Below are 20,536 nucleotides of genomic sequence, written 5' to 3' on the forward strand. Positions count from 1 at the left end.
GTGTCCATTTTTCTTAGATGTTTGTCTTCTCATTTCCGCAGAGATGTCAGCTGAAGATCGTGCGGCTGTCGAGACTATGCTCATCGATTATGACACGGATATTGAGTCTATACCATACACTGCTCCCCCGGGCGAGGAGGGAGCCGAGTTTAGCCACGAGGGCGGAGAGTACGAGGTGTTCCAGGGGCTAGCTCAGCAGATGGCAGACCTCTCTGGATTGTAAGTTATTTGATTTCATGCCCACTAGCATGCGCTTACGCGTGCTAGCCACTACGTTGATCCACGTACACGTGGGGACCGCATTAATGTTCAGAATGCAAACTGGGATCTTCAGATGGAAGGCCTGGTCAGGGCTTATCTGGACTATCGCATGCGAGATAATGGTGACGGCATGCCAAGTGTTTTGAGCGATGATGACACTCTACGTGATGATGCTGACACTCTGATCCTGCAGAATATCGAGCTGGTCGACATTTTTAGTAAGCAATATTTTTCTTTCCGGTCAGAAAACTTTGCTCAACAGTATTCTAGGCCGAAAATTCGCATCGCTGCAACCCCTTGCCTCCCACAGGTTTCCGAATGAAAGCCTTATATATCATGGTTACCTTGGCTGTTCTCCGCTGCACCCGACTGTCGCCATTTCTCTCCGCACGCTTGCGGCTTATCGACAGTCTCACAGGACTTGCCCCCGGTTCAGTGTTCAAGCGCAGTGCAAGGCCCTATGCCACCTCCATGATGTACGATATTCAATTGTATTGTGATATATCAATTACAATGTTGCTTCATAGATCCCTTACCAACCATATCTAAATACGCAATTCTCGGACGCATATGATGTTTACCTTGAGATCTTGCATCGGGTAGACTCCCTCATCAAAGCAGCACTGAAGCGCGATACACAAGATTGGCGCCTTCTCAACTCGTGTCCCTGTTGCTGTTACAAACTAGATGACGAAGACAACATGACTTTTGAGTGGCTTGCCACCATCGACGGTAACAATAGCTTGAAAAGATGGTCGTCTTCTATTTACGGCACATCTCCAAGGGATGATTCGCGGACTCGACGTTCTGACTACTGGCTCCATCGCTGCGAACGTTGACCAATTCCAACTTAATGGCGCTCAACCTCATGAAGTAAGTTTTCAATTGATATGAAATATACAAACCTAATTTCTGATCAGCAAGATCCCACTGATGACTGGGAGGATGTGGTACAGTCCGACTCGGCACCATTCAACTGCGTTGACCGCTGGCGAAATGCTGGTCCGGAAGCACGTAAACGCATGTTTTCAGTTTTCGATGAATCTGGCATTTTTATTGCGGCCTGTCGCCACCGGTTCATTCTTTTAGTGTGTGATATGGTCAAAAGTGGCGAACTGTATGTAATTTTGATTTTGATTTTGTCATCATCATCGCTGACTGATTTTTCAAGCTCAAAATACCCGCTCGCTATTTTAGATCATCTGCTCAATGTCTACGGGAAGAATGGTGGCGTTGCATACGATATTGGATGCGCATTTTCCAAGACACTGGAAAATAGCTGCCTTGGACCCCGAGCTCGTGAACTCAATTTACGACTGATGGTCGGAGCTTTCCATGGCCATGCTCACAACCGACGGTGTCAAATTGACTGGCATCCGATGTACATAGAAGGTACTGGCCACACCGAGGGAGAAGGCTGTGAACACATTTTTTCATCATCAAATGAGCTTGCGCGCAGCACTCGCCACGCTACTCCATTTCACCGGCATCAAACGATCGAGCAACACTTTGCCTTTTGGGACGATGACAAGTACGCAGCGCTTAGTAAGTTATTATCATTTTACGAAATCCTAAGCTAACGGGTTGATGTGTAGGTACATTTTTACAGAATCATTACCGAGAGGCACTCACTGCCATTCAAACTCTCACCAGCGAACTTTCCTCACTGGAAGGTGTCCTCAATCTCACACACACCGACTTCGTTCGTTTTCACAAGGAAGAGCGCTCATACCTCGATGGCCTGAAGGAACCCCCTGTCAAGGATCGTGTCAGTGTTCGATATGTTCAAGCTCTTGATGAAGTTGTCGTCCGCCAGTAAGTCATATAGTTTAATTTGTATTTATTTGGCACTTACATTATGTATATGACAGAAAGGAATGGAACACAGCACGAGAAGCCGCCAATCGGGCGCTTGTGGATATTCATGTCGGCGGCTATCAGGAAATGCACACCGCCATCAATCAAGCCCGGATCCGAGTTGACGGATCATATTCGAAGCTTCAAAATGCGGAAGCGATGGCTTCGCATTTAGAGATTCAACTTGGGATTGACAAGCGATGGGAGATTGACAGCGAACTCTACCGTCAATTTCACCAAGAAGCTTCACTTTTGACTTACCGCACAGCACTCGATGACTTAGAACGACTTGTCGTGATGCGTCTATTTGAGTTGTCGAAACTCTCGCTTTCAGGCACGGGTAAGATCATGCTATTTGCGCACTCACATAAGTGTTTATTTTGTTTATTTTAGGCTACAAACTACGTCAACAAATTAGCAAGGCTCTACAACGTCGATCACAGGCGATTCGGAACGCACTTAGCCGGTTCAATCTGCAGGCTGCTGCTCTTGTACCTCCGCGTCCACAGCTCACTTGGAAAGATATAGTGGAGTACAGCTTTCTGGGCGAGTTCGATCTTTTGCGCCAGTCTCGTTCTGACATTCGCACCCTGGACTGGACCAAACCTGCGCATCGCGAAGCTACGGTAAAGTACTTCAAACTTCAACGTGCCCGTGAAGAGATTCAACGCTTGAATATTGAAATTCGTCGGTTGCGTACAGCCATACATGATGAGGAACTCACTGTGAATGCCACCATCAATTCCCTTCTCGTATCCAACAAACCTGTTGGACTTGAACTGCAACGTCAATGGCGCAGTCGCGCTGCCATCAATGCAGCGCATTTGTTTAGATTAGATCGAATCATGTCACAGGCAGGCTTTTCAGGCAAAAGAGGCCTCGGAACTCGACTCAACGGCACATCTAGCCATGGTATGTCCCCCGCTCTTCATTATTTGCAGCTTACATATCTCTAATGCAGAACCTGAGCGGATGATGGCGACTTCGACAATTTCAACAACTGACGAACAAAGTGGTGGAGATAATCTTGAGCATGAGGAGCAAGAACAGAATGTAGAAGATTTCGCTGATTTTTTGGCATCCGTTGTAGAGTAAATGTTGCGTCGAAAATACAATAGTAGTGTTGATATTGGAATTCGAGATGTTCAGACACGCAAAATGCTAGTGGCCGAACTGTAGTGGAATGGGAGAAATGTATGATGATCCTTAAAATATTCCTCTGCGGTGTAGTGTGATTTGCGCTCAATATACATATGATAATCCTCAAGCTTAACATATTCCCTTTCTACATATCATCTGCTACATACTTAGGCCGTTCTTAACATATTCCCTTTCTACATATCATCTGCTACTATATACTTAGGCTCTTTAACACATTCCCTTTCTACATATCATCTGCTACTTAATTACATATTGTGATCTGCGCTCATGATATTTACCTGCTACTAATACTTATGACTTAGGAGCGCACTCTTAACATAATCGGTATCAATACATGCCTCAAGGCCTCAAATTTCATTACTTTCATAACCGCTCTCCCAAATCTCGCGCTTCAACCTCGCGCTTCAACCATGGTTCACTCTGTCTATGCCCCCTCCCCCACCACTCCAAACAAGACACTTCCAGCTCGTGCAGAATCTCCAGAAACTGTGTCTGGTGTTATGGACAAGCCAGTGCAGGTGGCTCGCTTCTCACTGTCCAGCTTAGCAGCGCTACACTCAAGCTCGTTTGCTCAAGGTTTCAGCAACGGAGAACGACAGGCAGCAGCTCGCGCGTTACTCAAGCATGAAGCCCACGTTGACGGTACTCACTATCATACCCGAAAGCCTGGTGGCCTCCATCCATCTCATATCGCCTTCAATTCATACACATCATCAAACGAACGATCCATCACACAAGAAGATTTCCTTGACGCAGCATTACAAGACCTGTTTGATGCGGTGAGCTTTTTTTATTTTCTATCTTTGTATACTAATGACATAGATTGTTAGATCACAATGCAAGATCGTCTTGATGGTGGAATTTCCATCCTCATGCGTTGTGCTGGTTCTGAAGCCTCAGAAACGCTGTCTCCGGAGCACTTCACTGTCGATCTGTACATTACGCCACGGGAACATCGTGAAACACCAGAGCGGATTGGGGGAGATTTATCAGCCTTAGTGCAGGCTTTCAGCGAGGAGTTTGTCATCCCCCATCTGCAGCGCTATGCAGAACGTTGTCGCATTGAGGGCATCATCCCTCCCCGGCATTGTGAGTCTCCTCTGTTTCCATGTTCACAAGCTTACTTTTTTCAAAGACCCGGCAAGTCAAGTGAATCCTTCTGGACCCCCATTTTTGCCTGGACCCTTGGTGGCCACAGGTGCACGTATTCAGTGTTCCGCTCGTCCCACCAAGCAGTTCGAACGTGATTTTGAAGTTAGTAACAAGTCGCTTTCAGCTGCTGTTCAGATGGGTCAAGCCCTCGCGAAAGCATCGCCTAGCAAGAGCAAGTCAGACATTCGGCAGCGTCGCAACGCTGACGCATTTCTATTGAGTGCCGCTCAACAAGGTACTGCAACTGTCCCAAAGCCCCCCGGTACCAAAAATACGACCAAGTCAACTGGTGCAGCAGCATCTTTCCAAGCCGGGGCCCCCTTGATCAGCATAGGTCCGCACTCCGATGCTGTGCTTGATCGGTTCGGTTTAGACGATCACATACTTCCCAAACTTCATCAGCTCATCGGCTCCGTTCGCAGCAGCCGCTGGGAGGCTGTGCTTCAATCACCGAAATGGAACCTGACTTATGAACAGGCATTGAACCTGAGTAGGGCACTCAATTCTGACGTTCACAGCAACCGAGCTATGCCCACAAACACTAAGGTATTTTATATTTCTACCGTTATTTGAATTGATTGACAATTTAATCACTTTCTAGCCGCCGTCTTCGTTCCTTTCACAAATATTCACATTTCTTGGCGCCCTAGTTTTTATGTGCGCACTTTACTTGTTTTTTCTCTTGTTCTTGTTCTAGATCCCCGATTGTGTGTGGCAAAAGCCACCGATGTTTTTTTTGAATAGTTACACCAATATATGTGCTCCGTTGTGCTCGCCATTTGCGTATAAATTGGCTGCGTGGGTGTTTACTAACCGCTGAAATACCCAGGTCAATGGCCACCCAGACCTTTCACGCGACACAGACTCGCAAACGCATCCAGGCTTTGCCTACTCGTCGCACGAGGGTCACTCTCAGTAAGGAGGCCCGCGCTGCCCTTACTGCTCGGCGTCGTGAAAATGCGCATCAATTCAGATCAGCTCTCGGTGATGCTTGGAACGGTCTCGATGAGACCGTAAAGGAAATCGCATCTTCTCACCACAAGAGTTTCCGCCGTGTACAAAATGACTTATGTTTAGGCCGGGGGATGATGAGATTCAAGCGCTCGAAGTTGAATGCGTGGAACGCATTCTGTTGGAAAAAACGGCAGGATAATCAAGAGAATGGTACGTGGTTTGACAACACACGAACATCGTACTTACTGTGCCATCAAGGGGCGACAGGCAAGGACGTCCTACAAGAACTCGTCAAGAGCCACCGTGCGGAATATCAAGAGCTCACAGATGACGAGAAGGCTGCGATTTTGCTCGAGTACAGCGAGCACAAGGAGACACAAGCCACGGGCATCCGAATTTCAACAAAGTCAAAGGTTAATGATGTCACCCAGACCCTCAAGGCCGTTGAGAACGAGGCGAGTCCTCACGCATCTTCATTTTCGATTCACTGACACAGTTTATAGCTTAACAATTTGAGGAGCCGTACGGGAGCCGAGGCGATCCTCTACACGACGCGTGGGTCCACGGACCTCCCTCTTCGTGGTGTCGCTTTTGCTACCGAAGGTGTGGACGAGTTTATGTCGTCTGTAATGAATATCGACAATCAAGATTTAATTAGCAAGATGGAAGGATTCGCTGTCCAGGGCATGAAAGGTATGTTTGCTTGTACCTTTGCTCATCACACTAAATTCCATTACTCAACAGGTGCTGCGAAAAATCATCAAAAGCGTTGTTCCGATGTTCGTGCGGCGATCCGCCACGAAATTCAGAAGGGACTTGGTGAGCTTTCTTTCAATTTATTTTTCATACTACAATTCTAATTACTATTACCATGTAGTGGCAATCACTAAGGACGAAAACGCGAAGATGCACTGGGCGAATTATTTCCGCAACGTTATCCAGCGCTATAAAGTCGTTATCGAAGGCTGGCCTGCTAACATCCCTTTCGTCAACCTCAGCCAAGCCTCGAGCGCCCTTCCTGACCTTGAAATGATTCGTCGGAAGTGGGAGTCTCGTGCCATCTGCTGGAGAGAAATTGACGACGAGGAGTTTCAACAACTCCTCGAAGAGCGCAACGAGAAGCTGGAAAGTGGTGAGATCACGGACCACCGCCGCCGGACTCGCTCAGACAAGGGAAAGAAGCGGGCACGGTCTACGGATGGATCGGGTCGTCGCAAGAAGACGTACAAGAGCACGGAGACCGTCGAGACCGACAATGAAGACGAGACCACCCCAGCTGCCAATGCCAGTTCCCCTAGTGCCAGTTCCCCTAGTGCCAACATCCCTAGCGCTAACATCAGTACCAACTCCACCAACATCAGTACCAACTCCACCAGCACCAACACCAACGATGACGCCGGCACTAATACCAATGCCAGCACCAATAGCAATGTCAACAGCTGAGGCTAGTGCCTCCACCAACTTCACCAATACCGAGGCTTTCAACAATGCCAATATTGCTGGCACCGTCGACTCCATCAATCCCGCCACCTTCGACTTCTTTTGTACCCCTACTCCTCCAGCCATCAGCAGCGCTCCTGTGTCACCTTCTAACGAGTTCTTTGACCCAGATGCCTTGTTGGATACATTAGATACTATTTTTGGGCCGGCAGCCCAAATCTAGTTCAATAGATATACTTCGTCTGTCACTCGTTTGAATAAATTCAAGGGTTTTTCATTGCGCAAAGTCCCATACAGTCAGACTACAAGCAAGCTAACTTTGTGAAATACACTGGGTCTCGTAGATAGGTTGGCAATGCCAATGATATTGGGTAAAGCGGGTGGTCTACTTGAGAAATGAGGGTGGCATTCATAGTGGTGGTAAAAGGTCTAGCGAGGTGTGTAAAGTAGGCAGTATATAGCGTGATTGAAAGGTGAGGGTGGCATCCAGAGCGATGGTACAAGGTCTATGTAGGCGTAGAAAGCGTGCACCGACGCTAAGGGTGGTAGATGGGTTGTTGAGAGATGAGGGTGGCGTCCAGAGCCGTTGCGCTTGGTCCAGCAGGCAGATCCACGTAGGAGGTGGTGAAAGACGCTGTTGGGGGCGCAGGAAGCCTGTGTCGATGGCTAGAACGGGTGGTAGGCGACGTTGGTGGTGGTGGATAAGGGCAAAGAGCACGCGAGAAAAGACTCACCTAGGCGGTGTCCAGAGCCGTTGTACTTGGTCCAACGGACAGATCCACGTAAGATGGTGGTGAACGACGCTGTTGGGGGTGCAGGAAGCCCGCGTCGATGGCTAGAACAGGTGGTAGACGACGTTGGCGGTGATGGAGAAGGGCAAGGGGCGTGAGAAAAGAGTCTCACCTAGTTTGGAAGCTTAGCGCATGGCGGGGCACGTCGGGATGACGCATTAGGCGTAAATAGGCGGCAGACAGTGCCGACAGTGCCGAGCTACTTACCTACGCCAAATACCCAAAGGTCCTGGGTTATTTGGGACAGCATTTAATGCTGGTGTTGAGGATTGCTGCAACTAAGCCTAACAATAGTAAGCACAGCACGTAACAAACCACTATAGTAAGGCTTACTTAATGGGAAGCCCAGGTGAAATAGGTTCGATTCAGTTGATGGCTGTGACCCGTGACGAACCTAGTGTCGTATCTCTACAGTAGTTCATGAAAAGATGCGTGAGACGACTGTATGGTCAATTGTGGGATGTGCGAGGACTGGTCTTCAGTAGAATGATTGAACACGTTACAAATGCGAAAGCTCGATTGCTTGAACTCTTCCGTTGATGTTGCGCCAGTGTTACCCGGCACGAAAAGTAGGGTGTCAGCTCGGGCCAGATTACTACACGACCTTGCTCCATTAGTCACACAGCGGTGGTCAAAGCCCTATGACGAACATCAAAAGCATCGATAGCAAGGGCCCATGACTTTGAAGCACTAAGACGAGAGGCTATGGTGAGAGAGTTGCAAATACAACCTGTATGTTGCATCCAGGTTAGACGGGACGCCTCACAACTGAAATCTGTCTTGAAGGGTAGTGTAAGATTGTTTGAGAGATGCAAATCGATCGATATGACCGACGCTTACTTTGTTTTCGCATACAATGTTCTGGAAATTGCTGCAATCAATTTCAATGAGCAACAAAGGGTTGTCTATATCAAAGTTCTGCCTAACCGCCCAGACTACTTCTGAGGACGTGCACCAGCACATCAACACCGATGCCAGCCACATTTTCACCCAGCGCTTTACATATCGTTGGGTGTGCACCACTTTTGACCAGAGTACAGAGGTGAACATTGTAGAGGGTTGACGTAGCTCAAGTAAGCTCATGTGCATATTGGAGTCTACGCAGATTAGGAACATCTGCCAACAACACGCTCACCTTCTTGTTCAAGAAGTGCGTGGTCACCATCTGAGTTACACCCAACACGGGCAGCATGCTTCGAACGCTACGGCTTACCCCTTGGCGACGTTCCCAACAAATTCGCGGAGACCTAAGTACAACTTGGCCACGTTATGGTGCCCTAGGCTTTGCCTGACCTAAGAAACTGAGCGGTTCAGGCTGAAAACTGAAGTTGGTGATCAAAGCCGAGGGTGTCGAGCACAACGCGATACTGAAACCAGCTCATAGAAGTTGCCCATCGCAGGCGACGATTCCACTTGCAAGCAACAGCGTTTGAGCTGCTCCAGTGAGTCGGTGGTCCTTAGCAACGTTTCGCCTTCGGTATGCAATTGAAATCGTTGAGCATCTGGCAGATACATACCAAAAATTGACGGACGGGTGGCAAGGCTGGAAGCGATTATGTAAGATACATCGAGGCAGACTTGAAGTTGCTGACACAAGTTGCTTACTCATGAAATGCTGCTCGAATATCCCAAACTTGAACACAACCAAAGTTTACTAGTAATCCATTTTTGACCTCGGCATGAGTGATCAAGTCATAGCAGCAAAAGTCTCAGAGCAGGCTGCCTCCAGGTTTGTCTTCACAAGACCGCTCAGACGAAAAACATCACTCACTCCTCAATCCCATTGGTGATGTCAAAGGGCGGCGCTCATGAAACTCCTCTTTTTCGCTGCAACTCTCGCCATCCTACCAATCTCATCCTACTTTTTCACAGAAAAGTATGTTTGGTCTGGTACGTTTACTAATACTACTGGAGGCACGAGTTCGTACTGATTGACATTCTGAAAGGCAATTCCAACTATGCAGCGATCACCGCTATATGTGTGGCCAACCTAGTCCTCATTGCGTACATCGTCGTTTCTGTGATGGAAGACAAGCAATCGTTCAAGGAAGCGGATGAGAAGAAACTCTCGGAATCTAAGAAGGAGCGATGAATTGGGTCACTATTCACTATGTATGTCGTTGTCATCTAGGCACTTTCAATGCACACTCTCTTTCTGTTCATGTCCACTTTGTGCAAAGAGGGTTCAGTCAGACCGCTCGCCGGGGCCCAGGCTGCGGCTTGTTGTAAGCTACTAGTTACTAGCAGTGACTAGACACTACTAGTCCGAAATTCGAACAAGCACTTCATAGGCTCGGAGCAGGCCATCACTACGTCATTCAAGCATGGTTCAACTTTTATTATGAAATTGTCCCTCGTCTGCACAACAGACGAACGGTTCAACATAAAGATTTTCTCCAAATATGTATCGCATCTACCAATAGAACTCCTCCGGCCGTCGACATCGCCGGGAATCAATAGCAATGTCATCCTAGGTACATCATACACTGCGCGCTTACTTCTTTCATTACATTTAGAAGCACTCTGTTGCGGGGGTAATTGAGAACGAGTAGAGTCATAGAATGACAGACACGTACTGCGATGGACGATACCAGGACCTGACTCATCGTACTCCTGCTTTGAACACCACAGGTTCTGGAAAGTGGACAACGAAGCCAAGATGGAACCACCGATCCAGACAGAGTATTTCCGTTCAGGAGGAGCGACGATCTTGACCTAAAGCAGTCATGAATACCTATTATGACTGTGAAACAAAGTTTGACACGAACCTTCATGCTTGAAGGCGAAAGTGACGTCAACTCCTTCTGCATACGGTCGGCAATACCAGGGAACATGGTAGTACCACCCGACAACACGACGTTACCATACAAGTCGCGACGAATATCAAGATCGCACTTGAAGATCGAGTTGTACCTAGGCGGGGGTAAATAAACCATACTACGTTGCTGGTGAATGATTTCTTACGTAGTCTCATGGATACCGGCAGCTTCAAGACCAAGGAATGCAGGCTGGAAGAGAGCCTCAGGTGCACGGAACCTTGGGATTTTGCAAGTCAAGACAATGCAATAATCAGCGTAAAATCATCTTACCGCTCGTTACCAATGGTGATGACTTGACCATCAGGCAACTCGTAGCTCTTCTCAAGCGCCGATGACTGGGCAGCAGTCTGCATCTCCTGCTCGAAGTCGAGGGCGACGTAGCACAGCTTCTCCTTGATGTCACGGACGATTTCACGCTCGGCAGTCGTCGTGAATGAGTAACCGCGCTCAATCAGGTTTTTGATCAGGTAGTCGGTAAGATCACGACCAGCAAGGTCGAGACGGAGGATAGCGTGAGGCAGAGCAAAACCTTCGTAGATAGGAACCGTGTGGGTGACACCATCACCAGAGTCCATGACGATACCGGTGGTACGACCGGACGCGTACAATGACAAGACAGCTTGAATGGCGACATAGAACGCGGGTGCATTAAATGTCTCGAACATGATTTGGGTCATCTTTTCACGGTTAGCTTTGGGATTGAGGGGAGCCTCTGTGAGTAAGACGGGGTGCTCCTCTGGGGCCACACGAAGCTCATTATAGAAAGTGTGATGCCAAATCTTCTCCATGTCGTCCCAGTTCGTGACGATACCGTGCTCAATGGGGTACTTTAGCGTCAAGATACCACGTTTGGACTGAGCTTCATCACTGCGTAGGTTAAATTAGGTGAAAGCTTAAATGAGATTGCCGAAGCTTACCCGACGTAAGAATCCTTCTGACCCATGCCAACCATGACACCCTGGTGACGAGGGCGGCCGACAATAGAGCTGTAAGGATGTGTGAGTGCTTGATCATCTTTAATGATACACGATCTTAAACCTACGGGAAGACGGCTCGGGGAGCATCGTCGCCTATTAAAATGGGATCAGTTGTGCATCCTTATAGCGCCACGAACGGCCTTGAATTACCAGCAACTGCGAAGATGCTTATCAAATGGTGAAACACGTAGATCGAAGAGGAACTTACAGCCAGCCTTGCACATGCCGGATCCATTATCGATAACCTGACAACATAAGGAAGTTGAGCGTTTGTACGGAGTCGAGCACTACGATGGGATTGAACATACGAGGGCAGCTACTTCTTCTTCCATGGTGAATTAGTCGTGTAGTAGACTGTGGTGGGAGATGGAGATTGAGTTGAAGGTGCACAAGCGCATCACGAGCGGAGTGTGCATTTCAAACTCAGACCTCTGAATCACACAAGGCAGTGCAGGTCAATGCATAACCTCGTCATTGGACGTTAGACAGGATCCAGATTCCAGACAGAAAGCTAGCAATTGAAGTGTATGGGGAGCAGCCTAAGGAAGGTATGAGAGATGAGTTTGAGCTGATCGTCCTAAAATGAGGGTTGCAGCAACCATCGTGTTTTCATTGAATGCCGTTTTCGATGCATGCCTAGAGCGGTCCTAATTCAATTGGTGTGCTCGATGGAAGCTCAAAATAAAGAGCAGCATGCACAACACATAGATCTAGAGCAACGAATCAATCCAACATATATCGCAGCACAATAGCTAGCAGGTGATCAGCACGTCGATCATGTTGGGAGTTTCAAAATTCACACACTCCGAGTCGGTTCGAAGCAAATCTTCTTCAAGGGTCCTCATAGTACCTCTTCTCATTAGAGTCTCTCGTCTCGCTAGCTAGGTACGCTGTTACCGATCCTAGGCCTGACCTATTCTTATTCCTTGGAGCACAATTAGACGTCACGTTCCTCCGCTGTGATGATCTAGCACATTTCTATTATCTATACACACCCAGCCTACGGCTCAACTTCCTTACTTTCAATTTCTGCTTTTGCTGATAATTCCGAGCTCTTCCCCCCACCCGTCCCTCCGATTAATCATTCCCGGATCATCGTGGTGGCATAGCTTCAAGTTGTCATAGATCCTAGTATTGGAGGCTCGGTTGGTTGCTCCTCAGCTCCAATGGCGGCATAAACGTCTAAATTATACATTCAATACAGAAATGACAACTTCAACTTCGCTACACTTACCTCCTGCCGCATGGCGGGTCGAGTGTGGTGCAGCGATTATATAGACAGCAAACACTGCGAGGATGATGATAGTCTTAGCAATCATCTTAGAACGACAATGTGGGATATAGTGCAGCAAATTGAAGGTATATACCACAGATTTATATCCATGCGGGTCTATACAATGAGTTGTTCATAGTCCTTGATCATGATCTTCATCCATGAGACCAACTGTATACCTGTGTGTACGCTGTGCAAGATGGCAGAACACTGTGATCAGGAAGACTGCACTCGTGTATGGCACGCGTGCTTCTTGCATCAGATTTGGTATATTTACGTGCATCGTATGATGCGTTTTGATCGTGTTCTACTTACATCTTGCTAGAAGAGATCATGATGATATAACACCCGAAGGTTTCACCTTTGAGCATGCAAAATAAGCTCTCATTATGCTACATACCATCAAGCGTTATGAACAACTTTCCGTATAAGCTGGCTATCGTTGACCAGCTAACAGGTATCAAGGATATATAATCGTCATCGCTTGTCACATAGGCTCACGGACGTCACAGAATCTCAGTTGGGCGAGTCAGTCATGGTGAGGTTATGTCGCATGTAAGACAGCCTTCATACTATCGACAGTGTAGTCGCGATGTTTTCAAATACAACTCCATCTATTGATGTCATGACTGGTGGAAACAAGAGTCTCGAGGGGCCATTGTTCCGCGTGATGATCAGGGCCTGCCAGCTAGCCGGCCAAGTATACATAGCAACAGTTATTGCCACAGGAGAGAGCACATCAGGAAAAAACAATCTCACTATATAGTACTATATAGTCCGTGTTGTCCATGTAGCTCGGTTGTTACATGCCCTTCTACATAGCAACTGAAGTGACTATGTGGTGCTCCATAGTGCTATATAGCGCTATGGAGCACCACATGGTGCAACTGTAGTAAATCAGTAGTAGATTGTAGTTCGTAGGAGTGGGACTCCAAGCAACTATATAGCACACCATAGTGACTCAGATTATAGCACACGAAATAGCAACAAATCAATGAATTCAGATCAGTCGATACTAACAGCAGTACTGCTACGACCCGAGTCGGCTCCCACTCTCACTAACCTCGCCGTGCACTCTCCTCCTGAAGCCGGTGTTCTCGAATGGCATCTTCGAATGCCTCGTCACTGATCAAGGATTCTGAGAATGTAGTGGGTGTATCTACTACACCTGCATGGAAACTTCGCAAATTTAGACTGGCACTTGCAAAATTCGAGTGATACTCACCAAGCCACGTCATGCAAATTGTCACAAATCCTTTCGAAGAGCTTATAAGGTGCCGTGCGCTCGTCAAAACGCTGCAGCGAGGTCAAATGATTGTTGTAGACAGATCTATATGCGAGGGCTGTGAACTTGATGTCTTCCTTGACACCCTGCATCCACTCGTCAATACAGCATTCAATCTAACAACATTTAGGGATCTTAATGATAGTACGAACACGAGAGATGACTTACAACTGTAAGCGTGAGGGCAATAACCTTGATAGGCATGGGGTTGAAGTACTGATTGTAGACGATGCCTTCGTCACTTCGGTTTGCAAACCACATGATATTGATCCCATCTTGGAGTAAATCGGTCTTGTATATCCCCGTTTTCGCTGTCCAGTCCTAATACCCACAGTCAGTACTTGAAAGTAGACAATTGCACTACATACCTTGAAAACGAACGATGAACCATTTTTCAAAGATTCCGCTAGATCACGGTTTTGCCTTATCACGTCCCTCGATTCGCTCGACCGAAACCCAAAAAAAATTCGAGTTAGTGACCGCATCTTTGTTTTGAGTTCACCGCGCACATGCGATGTGCGTTTCAAGAGCTTTCAGAAGGTAAGATATAATATAAGTCAGTCCAAGAATACATAAATAACAGACGGCTTACCATCTTAATTGCTAAAGGCGTCAATTTGATGTTGATGCCTTTCAATTGGCAAGCCTCACGCCAGGCTTCTTTTCCCAGCATCGTCTCGTCAGCAATGGAATCTGGAAACGGCGCCTGTGTGACGATTAGACAGCGGAAGATAGAGATTGCGGTTACAAGGATGTCTTTGGAGACATCATCAAAGTCGGTGACTTTTACACGACTCGGCAGACGGGAGCCATCTGAATGTTTCTTCATCTTCAATGCTACCGTGGTGCCCTCTTCAGTGTCGAGCGGTCGCTTGCTAGCCCGAGTAGCAGGCAGTTGTTCCTCGATAGTGTTACCATCCTCCTCGATAGTGTTACCGTCCTCTTCGACAGTGTTACCGTCCTCTTCGTCAGTCTGGCCAGCGCCAGCCTCAGATTGATCATTGTCGTTCTTGTCTGAGTCGTCACCAGAAGACTCATCAATGTTAGTGTTGTCAGAATCAATTGGTGCTAGGTCAAACAGACGTGTATTAGTGTACCATCAATTGATGAGCAAAATGACATACCCTTCAACTGGTGTGCACTGCCGCTAGTGATGCGTGATGCCGGGGGTATTTTCCCCATGCTGAATGACAAGACCTTTGTGTTGGACAGCTTCGTCTGCAGAGCACGGTCCAAGAACTAAATAAATAAAAAACAATCAGCTACTATTCAAGCGGCGGCAAACAAGACGAATGTGCAAACCATAGTATCTTCATCATGGTCAGCTGTCACTATGTAGCTCCGAGGGTTCGTTCTCGAAGTCATCAGGGTTCTCTTGATAGGACGCCTTGAGTGCCCGTTTTTTCTGTTTTTCCGCCTTTTTCTCCTTTGTGGCCTGACGACGGACTGTGCTTCGTGTTTCAGATACTGTAGAGAAAGTGAGTGAAAGCATCATATCATAGTTGTGGAAACTCACCTCGATAGTTTTCTTTTTCTGTTGGTCGGCTGTGTTCGACCTCTTGAGGTGTGCGCAAGCGGTTGATTACCCTGCGGTGACGACAGAACACTTATCTTTGGGGGCTTGGAGGTGGCCTTGCGAGGGGGCGGCATGATTATTCGTCCTCAAAACACAAGGTGCGAACAAGTCAACAACCTGTAGGTTCAGCAGCTTTTATAATGTTGCACGAGACATAAACACTTACAATTAGAACCTTGTCTTTGTTGATTCCAGGGTTTGTTGATCGAGCATAACGCCATGCTGAAAGCTGTGTTAAATAGAATGGATAAAAAGTAGGGACATACCGCCGCAATAATTTTCACTGCCATGGATACCTCCACTTCAGCCAAGAAACGGTGCGGAGCATACTTTTGAACACTCACCCACTCTGACAGATCCTACAGATTAATGTCAGCGGCGTCCACTGACACAGACTCGGAGGCTTGCTATCAACGCCCTAACACCATCAAAAGGTAATCTACACCTCCTCACCGATACCAAACACTCACTATTTTTCAGGCCGAAGGTTGAGGATAACGAGGAGCCTCATGCAGGCGAGCGCGAAGTGCCCATTGAAGAGGCCATGTATCCGCTCCCCCCCTTCCGTCAAACGCCTGGTCCCATCTCAGTGTCTCAGTCATACATACGAAGACTTGATCATAGAGCGTTGGGACGCCGAAATTCGTTACTGCGAGAAAGCAAAGAAATTGCGTCAATTCGAAATGGGACTAGGCCAAGGGAGGCTCACCATCATACAAGCGAGCCTGCAAAGACTTGTTGCAGAGCGCTGGGATGCTGAAGCAAAACGTTGTGAGGAGGCGAAGCGGGCACAACTTTTAGAGTTACTTCTTGCCGCTCATGGTATTACTAGACTGGTGTAGAGCCGTGCCGTGCCGTAATCACTGAGACCGAAACCTAAAAAATTTCAGTTGAAACCATAAGCTAGTCTCCATAACGGACTGCGATCTCGGACTGAAGAAATGGACGTACCTGGTGGCGCCCTCAAACTAGTCTCTATAACGGACTGCGATCTTGGACTGAAGAAAACCCACCAGCTAGTCTCTATAACGGACTGCGATCTCGGACTGAAGAAAAACCACAAGTTAGTCTCTATAACGGACTGCGATTTCGGACTGAAGAAATGGACGTACCTGGTGGCGCCCTCAAACTAGTCTCTATAACGGACTGCGATCTGGGGCCGTGCACCTGTCAAATTATGTTATGCTGTCAAAATGAACCTGAAAAAAAATCAATTCCACTTACCAACCATTACCAACCATGCTGCACAACTGCGGTTACTGTGACAAGCCTTTCCGTTCAAGTGGGAGTGTGAAGAAGCATATAGCTACCCACCCCGCATGTCAAAGAAAATGGGAGTCTATGGTTAGAGATACAGATGACGAAGATGGCGCACCAGCTTACAACGACTCATTTTCCCCACTTCGCCGCTCGCGCTCCATCGATTTTGAGGAAGACAACCCTATAGCATCTAAAAGTCGACGAGTCACTGTTGAAGAAGTGACTGGACAAAGAAGATGGCAGGCGGTACTTTGAATCATATCCTGAAGCTGGTTGGACGTTGCGAGAGGGCCAAACTAGTTTTGAAAGGCATCAGCAATATAAGGAGGGTGAAGGTGAAGATATGTGGGCACCCTTTGCCAATGAGTATGAGTCGCGTTTCTCGTATCTGCAACGAAAATTAACTTTAGTTCTGGCAGGGAAGAATGGGGACTTGCTGAATGGATGGTCAAAAGCCTTGGGCAGACTAAAACGGATGAATTTCTGAAGTTACCGATAGTGAGCTTGGTATCAATGACTGAAGACATGTACTGACCATAGTGATAGACGCAAAACCGCACCAAGCCTTCATTCCATAATAAACGGTCATTCCTACAGAGAGTTGATGCGCTGCCACATGGACCGGCCTGGAATTGTAAGAAGGTTAGCGTCAAAGGAAATCGGACGGATGAGAACGGACAGTCGCTGCATGAGGACCTTGAACTTTGGTCCCGCGACCCTGTAGAATGCATCAAGGAACTTATCGGAAATCCTTTATTCAAGGAATATATGGTGTACGCACCATCACGAGCGTACGAGGACGAAGCGGGCACCGAACGGATCATCGATGATATGTGGACAGCTGATTGGTGGTGGGACAAGCAGGTGAGTAGCGCATCAATTTGATACGAGAAAAAGGTGCTTACCTTCACATCAGAAAGAACTGCCTGAGGGTGCGACCATAGCTCCAATAATCCTCGCCTCCGACAAGACAATGCTATCCCAGTTTCGAGGTGATAAGTCCGCTTGGCCTGTTTATCTGTCAATTGGCAACATTGCCAAAGAGAAACGACGTCAAACATCCGCACGCGCAACCATCCTCATCGGGTACTTACCTGTGACGAAGCTCGATTGTTTCACGTCTGATGCGCGATCCCTCGCTGGATACCGATTGTTCCACCACTGTCTGTCGCTGTTGCTGGAGCCGCTGATTGCAGCCGGTGAGGATGGTGTAGACATGGTTTGCGCTGACTCGTTCATTCGACGAGTGTACCCCATACTTGCGGCCTACGTCGCGGATTTTCCCGAGCAGTGTCTCATTGCTTGCTGCAAAGAAAACCGGTGCCCTAAGTGCTTGGTGGCAGCCGATGAGCGTGGTGATCCGCTAAATTCACTGATCCGAGACCCGGAGCTGACAAAGGAGATACTGGAGAGACGGAGGAGTGGTCAGCACCCAGTAGAATTCGATGAGTATGGACTGAGGCCGGTGTATAAACCTTTCTGGGCCAACTTACCACACACCAACATTTTTTTGGCATTCACGCCAGATCTCCTCCACCAACTCCACAAGGGGGTCTTCAAAGACCATCTCGTCAAATGGTGCCTCGACATCGTGGGAGAAACCGAACTTGACGCTCGCTTCAAGGCCATTCCAGACTATCCTGGTCTCCGTCACTTTAAAAAAGGTATATCGAGCGTCAAGCAGTGGACCGGAACTGAGCACAAGGAAATGCAGCGCGTTTTCATGGCGCTAATTACTGGTGCAGTCCCAAGGTATTTACTATGATATTCTGTTTTTTTGCTCAGTTTTGACGAATTGAGTTGCTTTGATTCACAGTCGAGTGGTCATTGTCACGCGGGCCTTACTGGATTTTTGCTATTACGCACGACTTCATACACATACGAGCGAATCCCTGGACTGTCTGGAGAACGCCCTCACCGTTTTTCACGCTCACAAGGATGTGTTACAGGAGCTCGCAGTGCGTGAACACTTCAACATTCCAAAGCTACATCAATTGTCCCACTACGTACAGTCAATCAAACTATTCGGAGCTGCAGATGGATTCAACACCGAACTTCCCGAGCGCCTCCACATCGACTTCGCTAAAGAGGCTTACCGCGCAAGTAACAAGCGCGACTACGAGGAACAGATGGCGTTATGGCTTCAACGCCAGGAGGCAGTCTTCTGCCGATCCACTTACCTCGAATGGGTGGCTGAGCGTGCCGCTCGCCGGACAGAACGGGAATCTGAGTATGATTCCGACTCTGATGCTGAAAACGAGGGCTTTGATGTGGTGCCTGTTGTTTCGCAGGATATCATTCATGTTCTGGCAAAGACTGCCCCACATCCTCGTCGATCTGTTCAACATCTCGAAACCATGCATGGCGCCGTTGATTTCCTGCCCGCTCTCACATTATTTTTACAGAAGCATTTGCCGCACAATCATAGCATTGTGCCTGGTCCCCAAGATCGTTTTGACACTTTCCGACAAGTAGTCATCATCCTTCCCCCCGACCCTCGTGTGTCCGAGTTGCCCAAGTGCCTACGGGTCAGGGCGACGCCTGAAGTGCTTCCTTCGTCTTCTGGACGGAAGCCAGGTTCCCCCAATCGATTTGACATGGCACTGGTTAGCAGTGATGGCGTCCAAGCATCGAAGGCACTACTCACGCTGAATGGTATGTCAATGGCTTCCATTTTACGAAGTATTACAATGACAATATCTAAATTATAGCCGCTGTCCGAGTTGCGCAGGTCCGTGTGTTGTTCACGCTGCCTCGTCAATTTGGCGCATACCCGCGACCCCTTGCGTACGTTGAATGGTTTACCCCGTTCAGAGAGCCAGACGAGTCGTCTGGTCTGCGTCTAATCTCTCGTTCAACTCGTCACTTGCGACGGAATTCGGCCGTGATTCATGTTGACGAGATTATTCGTCCATGTCACCTCATACCCAAGATGGGTCAATTGGTCAATCCTACGTGGACGAGCGCGAATGTGTATGAGTTGGCGAGTGAATTTTACTTAAATCCATTCATTGACCTCGAGAGTTTTTGTATGTCCACTACGAGTACTTAGATTCATTTAGAATAGGACTATTGGCTACTACAGTGAATACAACTACTCCCAGCGCCTCCCGTAGCTCTACATAGCCCCGTATTTAACTACATATCACTACAGTGACTATGTAGCAATATGTAGCCGTCACTGGGACTACACCGATATTTGTTTTTTCCTGATGCAGACTCTACCAAAATTGTCGTAGTACCTGTGTAGGTACTCCTCTGTTCATCTGTAAGGACAGATCGTACTGTGCGATGGAAGAATAGCAGCTGGAAAATGATCAACGCAGTCACAATGACGTTAAAGCTGACAGTCAACACGACCCATGAAATGCCAAATTGTGCGGCAAGTCCCTGCCATATCTTTGACATTGGCATGGCGCTCTGAATCACCATCATGACCGTCATAGCTGTGCGGAACAATAGTTAGTTTGATATTGAGTAGATAACGCAGCACGCACCTAAAACGGCCGGCAGGAACACCGGACCGAGGGGATACGTCCCAACTCGGGGCATTCACGACTACATAGACGAGCTAGGACACGGGTGTCCTATAGTTTAGAACGTACTGTCCTACATAGAGCCTCAATGGACATAGATGGGTTCAAAAAAAAACAAAAAAACGCAGCATGCACTAGCAGATCCCAAGTATATAATTGCAGGAATGACAATTACTCGCGACCTTGAGCCCCAA

General features: G+C 47.8%; 8 protein-coding genes across 8 annotated transcripts; 4 read left to right on the forward strand and 4 right to left on the reverse strand.

Annotated features, from left to right (window-relative positions):
* Window positions 1-43: 43 nt before the first annotated feature.
* On the forward strand, window positions 44-3,213 carry DEU56DRAFT_933756 (uncharacterized protein; the record flags this gene model as incomplete). The annotated part of the gene is made up of 9 exons (XM_041358757.1): window positions 44-219; window positions 587-737; window positions 789-1,095; window positions 1,186-1,378; window positions 1,433-1,806; window positions 1,857-2,076; window positions 2,133-2,458; window positions 2,512-3,030; window positions 3,080-3,213. The coding sequence occupies 9 exons, from the start codon at window positions 44-46 to the stop codon at window positions 3,211-3,213; spliced, it is 2,400 nt and encodes a 799-aa protein (XP_041201461.1).
* A 2,051-nt stretch (window positions 3,214-5,264) lies between these two features.
* DEU56DRAFT_748933 (uncharacterized protein) lies at window positions 5,265-6,828 on the forward strand (the record flags this gene model as incomplete). Its single annotated transcript, XM_041349387.1, has 5 exons — window positions 5,265-5,595; window positions 5,644-5,828; window positions 5,889-6,078; window positions 6,130-6,204; window positions 6,263-6,828. 5 exons carry the CDS (start codon window positions 5,265-5,267, stop codon window positions 6,826-6,828), a joined length of 1,347 nt encoding a protein of 448 aa, XP_041201462.1.
* A 406-nt stretch (window positions 6,829-7,234) lies between these two features.
* DEU56DRAFT_919552 (uncharacterized protein) lies at window positions 7,235-7,775 on the reverse strand (the record flags this gene model as incomplete). The annotated part of the gene is made up of 3 exons (XM_041358281.1): window positions 7,235-7,491; window positions 7,560-7,660; window positions 7,729-7,775. 3 exons carry the CDS (start codon window positions 7,773-7,775, stop codon window positions 7,235-7,237), a joined length of 405 nt encoding a protein of 134 aa, XP_041201463.1.
* A 1,461-nt stretch (window positions 7,776-9,236) lies between these two features.
* Window positions 9,237-9,778, forward strand: DEU56DRAFT_841840 (uncharacterized protein). The gene is made up of 3 exons (XM_041355012.1): window positions 9,237-9,345; window positions 9,415-9,506; window positions 9,563-9,778. Exons 1-3 carry the CDS (start codon window positions 9,296-9,298, stop codon window positions 9,706-9,708), a joined length of 288 nt encoding a protein of 95 aa, XP_041201464.1. The 5' UTR covers window positions 9,237-9,295; the 3' UTR covers window positions 9,709-9,778.
* A 155-nt stretch (window positions 9,779-9,933) lies between these two features.
* On the reverse strand, window positions 9,934-11,826 carry DEU56DRAFT_841845 (actin). Its single transcript, XM_041355013.1, has 10 exons — window positions 11,721-11,826; window positions 11,621-11,657; window positions 11,563-11,568; window positions 11,478-11,505; window positions 11,353-11,421; window positions 10,706-11,302; window positions 10,581-10,652; window positions 10,385-10,529; window positions 10,193-10,331; window positions 9,934-10,139 (listed from the first exon to the last, which is right to left on the reverse strand). The coding sequence occupies exons 1-10, from the start codon at window positions 11,742-11,744 to the stop codon at window positions 10,129-10,131; spliced, it is 1,128 nt and encodes a 375-aa protein (XP_041201465.1). The 5' UTR covers window positions 11,745-11,826; the 3' UTR covers window positions 9,934-10,128.
* A 2,110-nt stretch (window positions 11,827-13,936) lies between these two features.
* Window positions 13,937-14,862, reverse strand: DEU56DRAFT_933783 (uncharacterized protein; the record flags this gene model as incomplete). The annotated part of the gene is made up of 4 exons (XM_041358758.1): window positions 13,937-14,086; window positions 14,139-14,291; window positions 14,339-14,500; window positions 14,563-14,862. Coding segments are annotated over 4 exons (765 nt in total), but the record flags the coding sequence as incomplete, so codon positions are not given.
* Window positions 14,863-15,834: 972 nt separating this feature from the next.
* DEU56DRAFT_919556 (uncharacterized protein) lies at window positions 15,835-19,858 on the forward strand (the record flags this gene model as incomplete). The annotated part of the gene is made up of 10 exons (XM_041358282.1): window positions 15,835-15,863; window positions 15,912-15,980; window positions 16,027-16,112; window positions 16,171-16,368; window positions 17,076-17,172; window positions 17,226-17,304; window positions 17,353-17,670; window positions 17,723-18,558; window positions 18,623-19,461; window positions 19,518-19,858. The coding sequence occupies 10 exons, from the start codon at window positions 15,835-15,837 to the stop codon at window positions 19,856-19,858; spliced, it is 2,892 nt and encodes a 963-aa protein (XP_041201467.1).
* A 43-nt stretch (window positions 19,859-19,901) lies between these two features.
* Window positions 19,902-20,482, reverse strand: DEU56DRAFT_188713 (uncharacterized protein). Its single transcript, XM_041344980.1, has 2 exons — window positions 20,304-20,482; window positions 19,902-20,252 (listed from the first exon to the last, which is right to left on the reverse strand). The coding sequence occupies exons 1-2, from the start codon at window positions 20,356-20,358 to the stop codon at window positions 19,945-19,947; spliced, it is 363 nt and encodes a 120-aa protein (XP_041201468.1). The 5' UTR covers window positions 20,359-20,482; the 3' UTR covers window positions 19,902-19,944.
* Window positions 20,483-20,536: the final 54 nt, after the last annotated feature.

Source organism: Suillus clintonianus (genome assembly GCF_016758775.1).
Source record: "Suillus clintonianus strain FC179 chromosome Unknown DEU56scaffold_171, whole genome shotgun sequence".
Taxonomy (NCBI): domain Eukaryota; kingdom Fungi; phylum Basidiomycota; class Agaricomycetes; order Boletales; family Suillaceae; genus Suillus; species Suillus clintonianus.

Bases quoted from the DNA above. Each gene is read 5' to 3' on its own strand.
- DEU56DRAFT_841845 (XM_041355013.1), bottom strand. From the start codon at position 11,744: ATGGAAGAAGAAGTAGCTGCCCTC. The intron at 10,653-10,705 runs GTAAGATGATTT...CAAAATCCCAAG, and splicing joins ATCACCATTGGTAACGAGCG to GTTCCGTGCACCTGAGGCTC. The intron at 10,530-10,580 runs GTAAGAAATCAT...ACCCCCGCCTAG, and splicing joins GCCGGTATCCATGAGACTAC to GTACAACTCGATCTTCAAGT.
- DEU56DRAFT_841840 (XM_041355012.1), top strand. From the start codon at position 9,296: ATGAGTGATCAAGTCATAGCAGCAAAAGTCTCAGAGCAGGCTGCCTCC. The intron at 9,346-9,414 runs GTTTGTCTTCAC...GTGATGTCAAAG, and splicing joins TCAGAGCAGGCTGCCTCCAG to GGCGGCGCTCATGAAACTCC. The intron at 9,507-9,562 runs GTACGTTTACTA...ACATTCTGAAAG, and splicing joins AGAAAAGTATGTTTGGTCTG to GCAATTCCAACTATGCAGCG.
- DEU56DRAFT_188713 (XM_041344980.1), bottom strand. From the start codon at position 20,358: ATGCCCCGAGTTGGGACGTATCCCCTCGGTCCGGTGTTCCTGCCGGCC. The intron at 20,253-20,303 runs GTGCGTGCTGCG...TGTTCCGCACAG, and splicing joins GTTCCTGCCGGCCGTTTTAG to CTATGACGGTCATGATGGTG.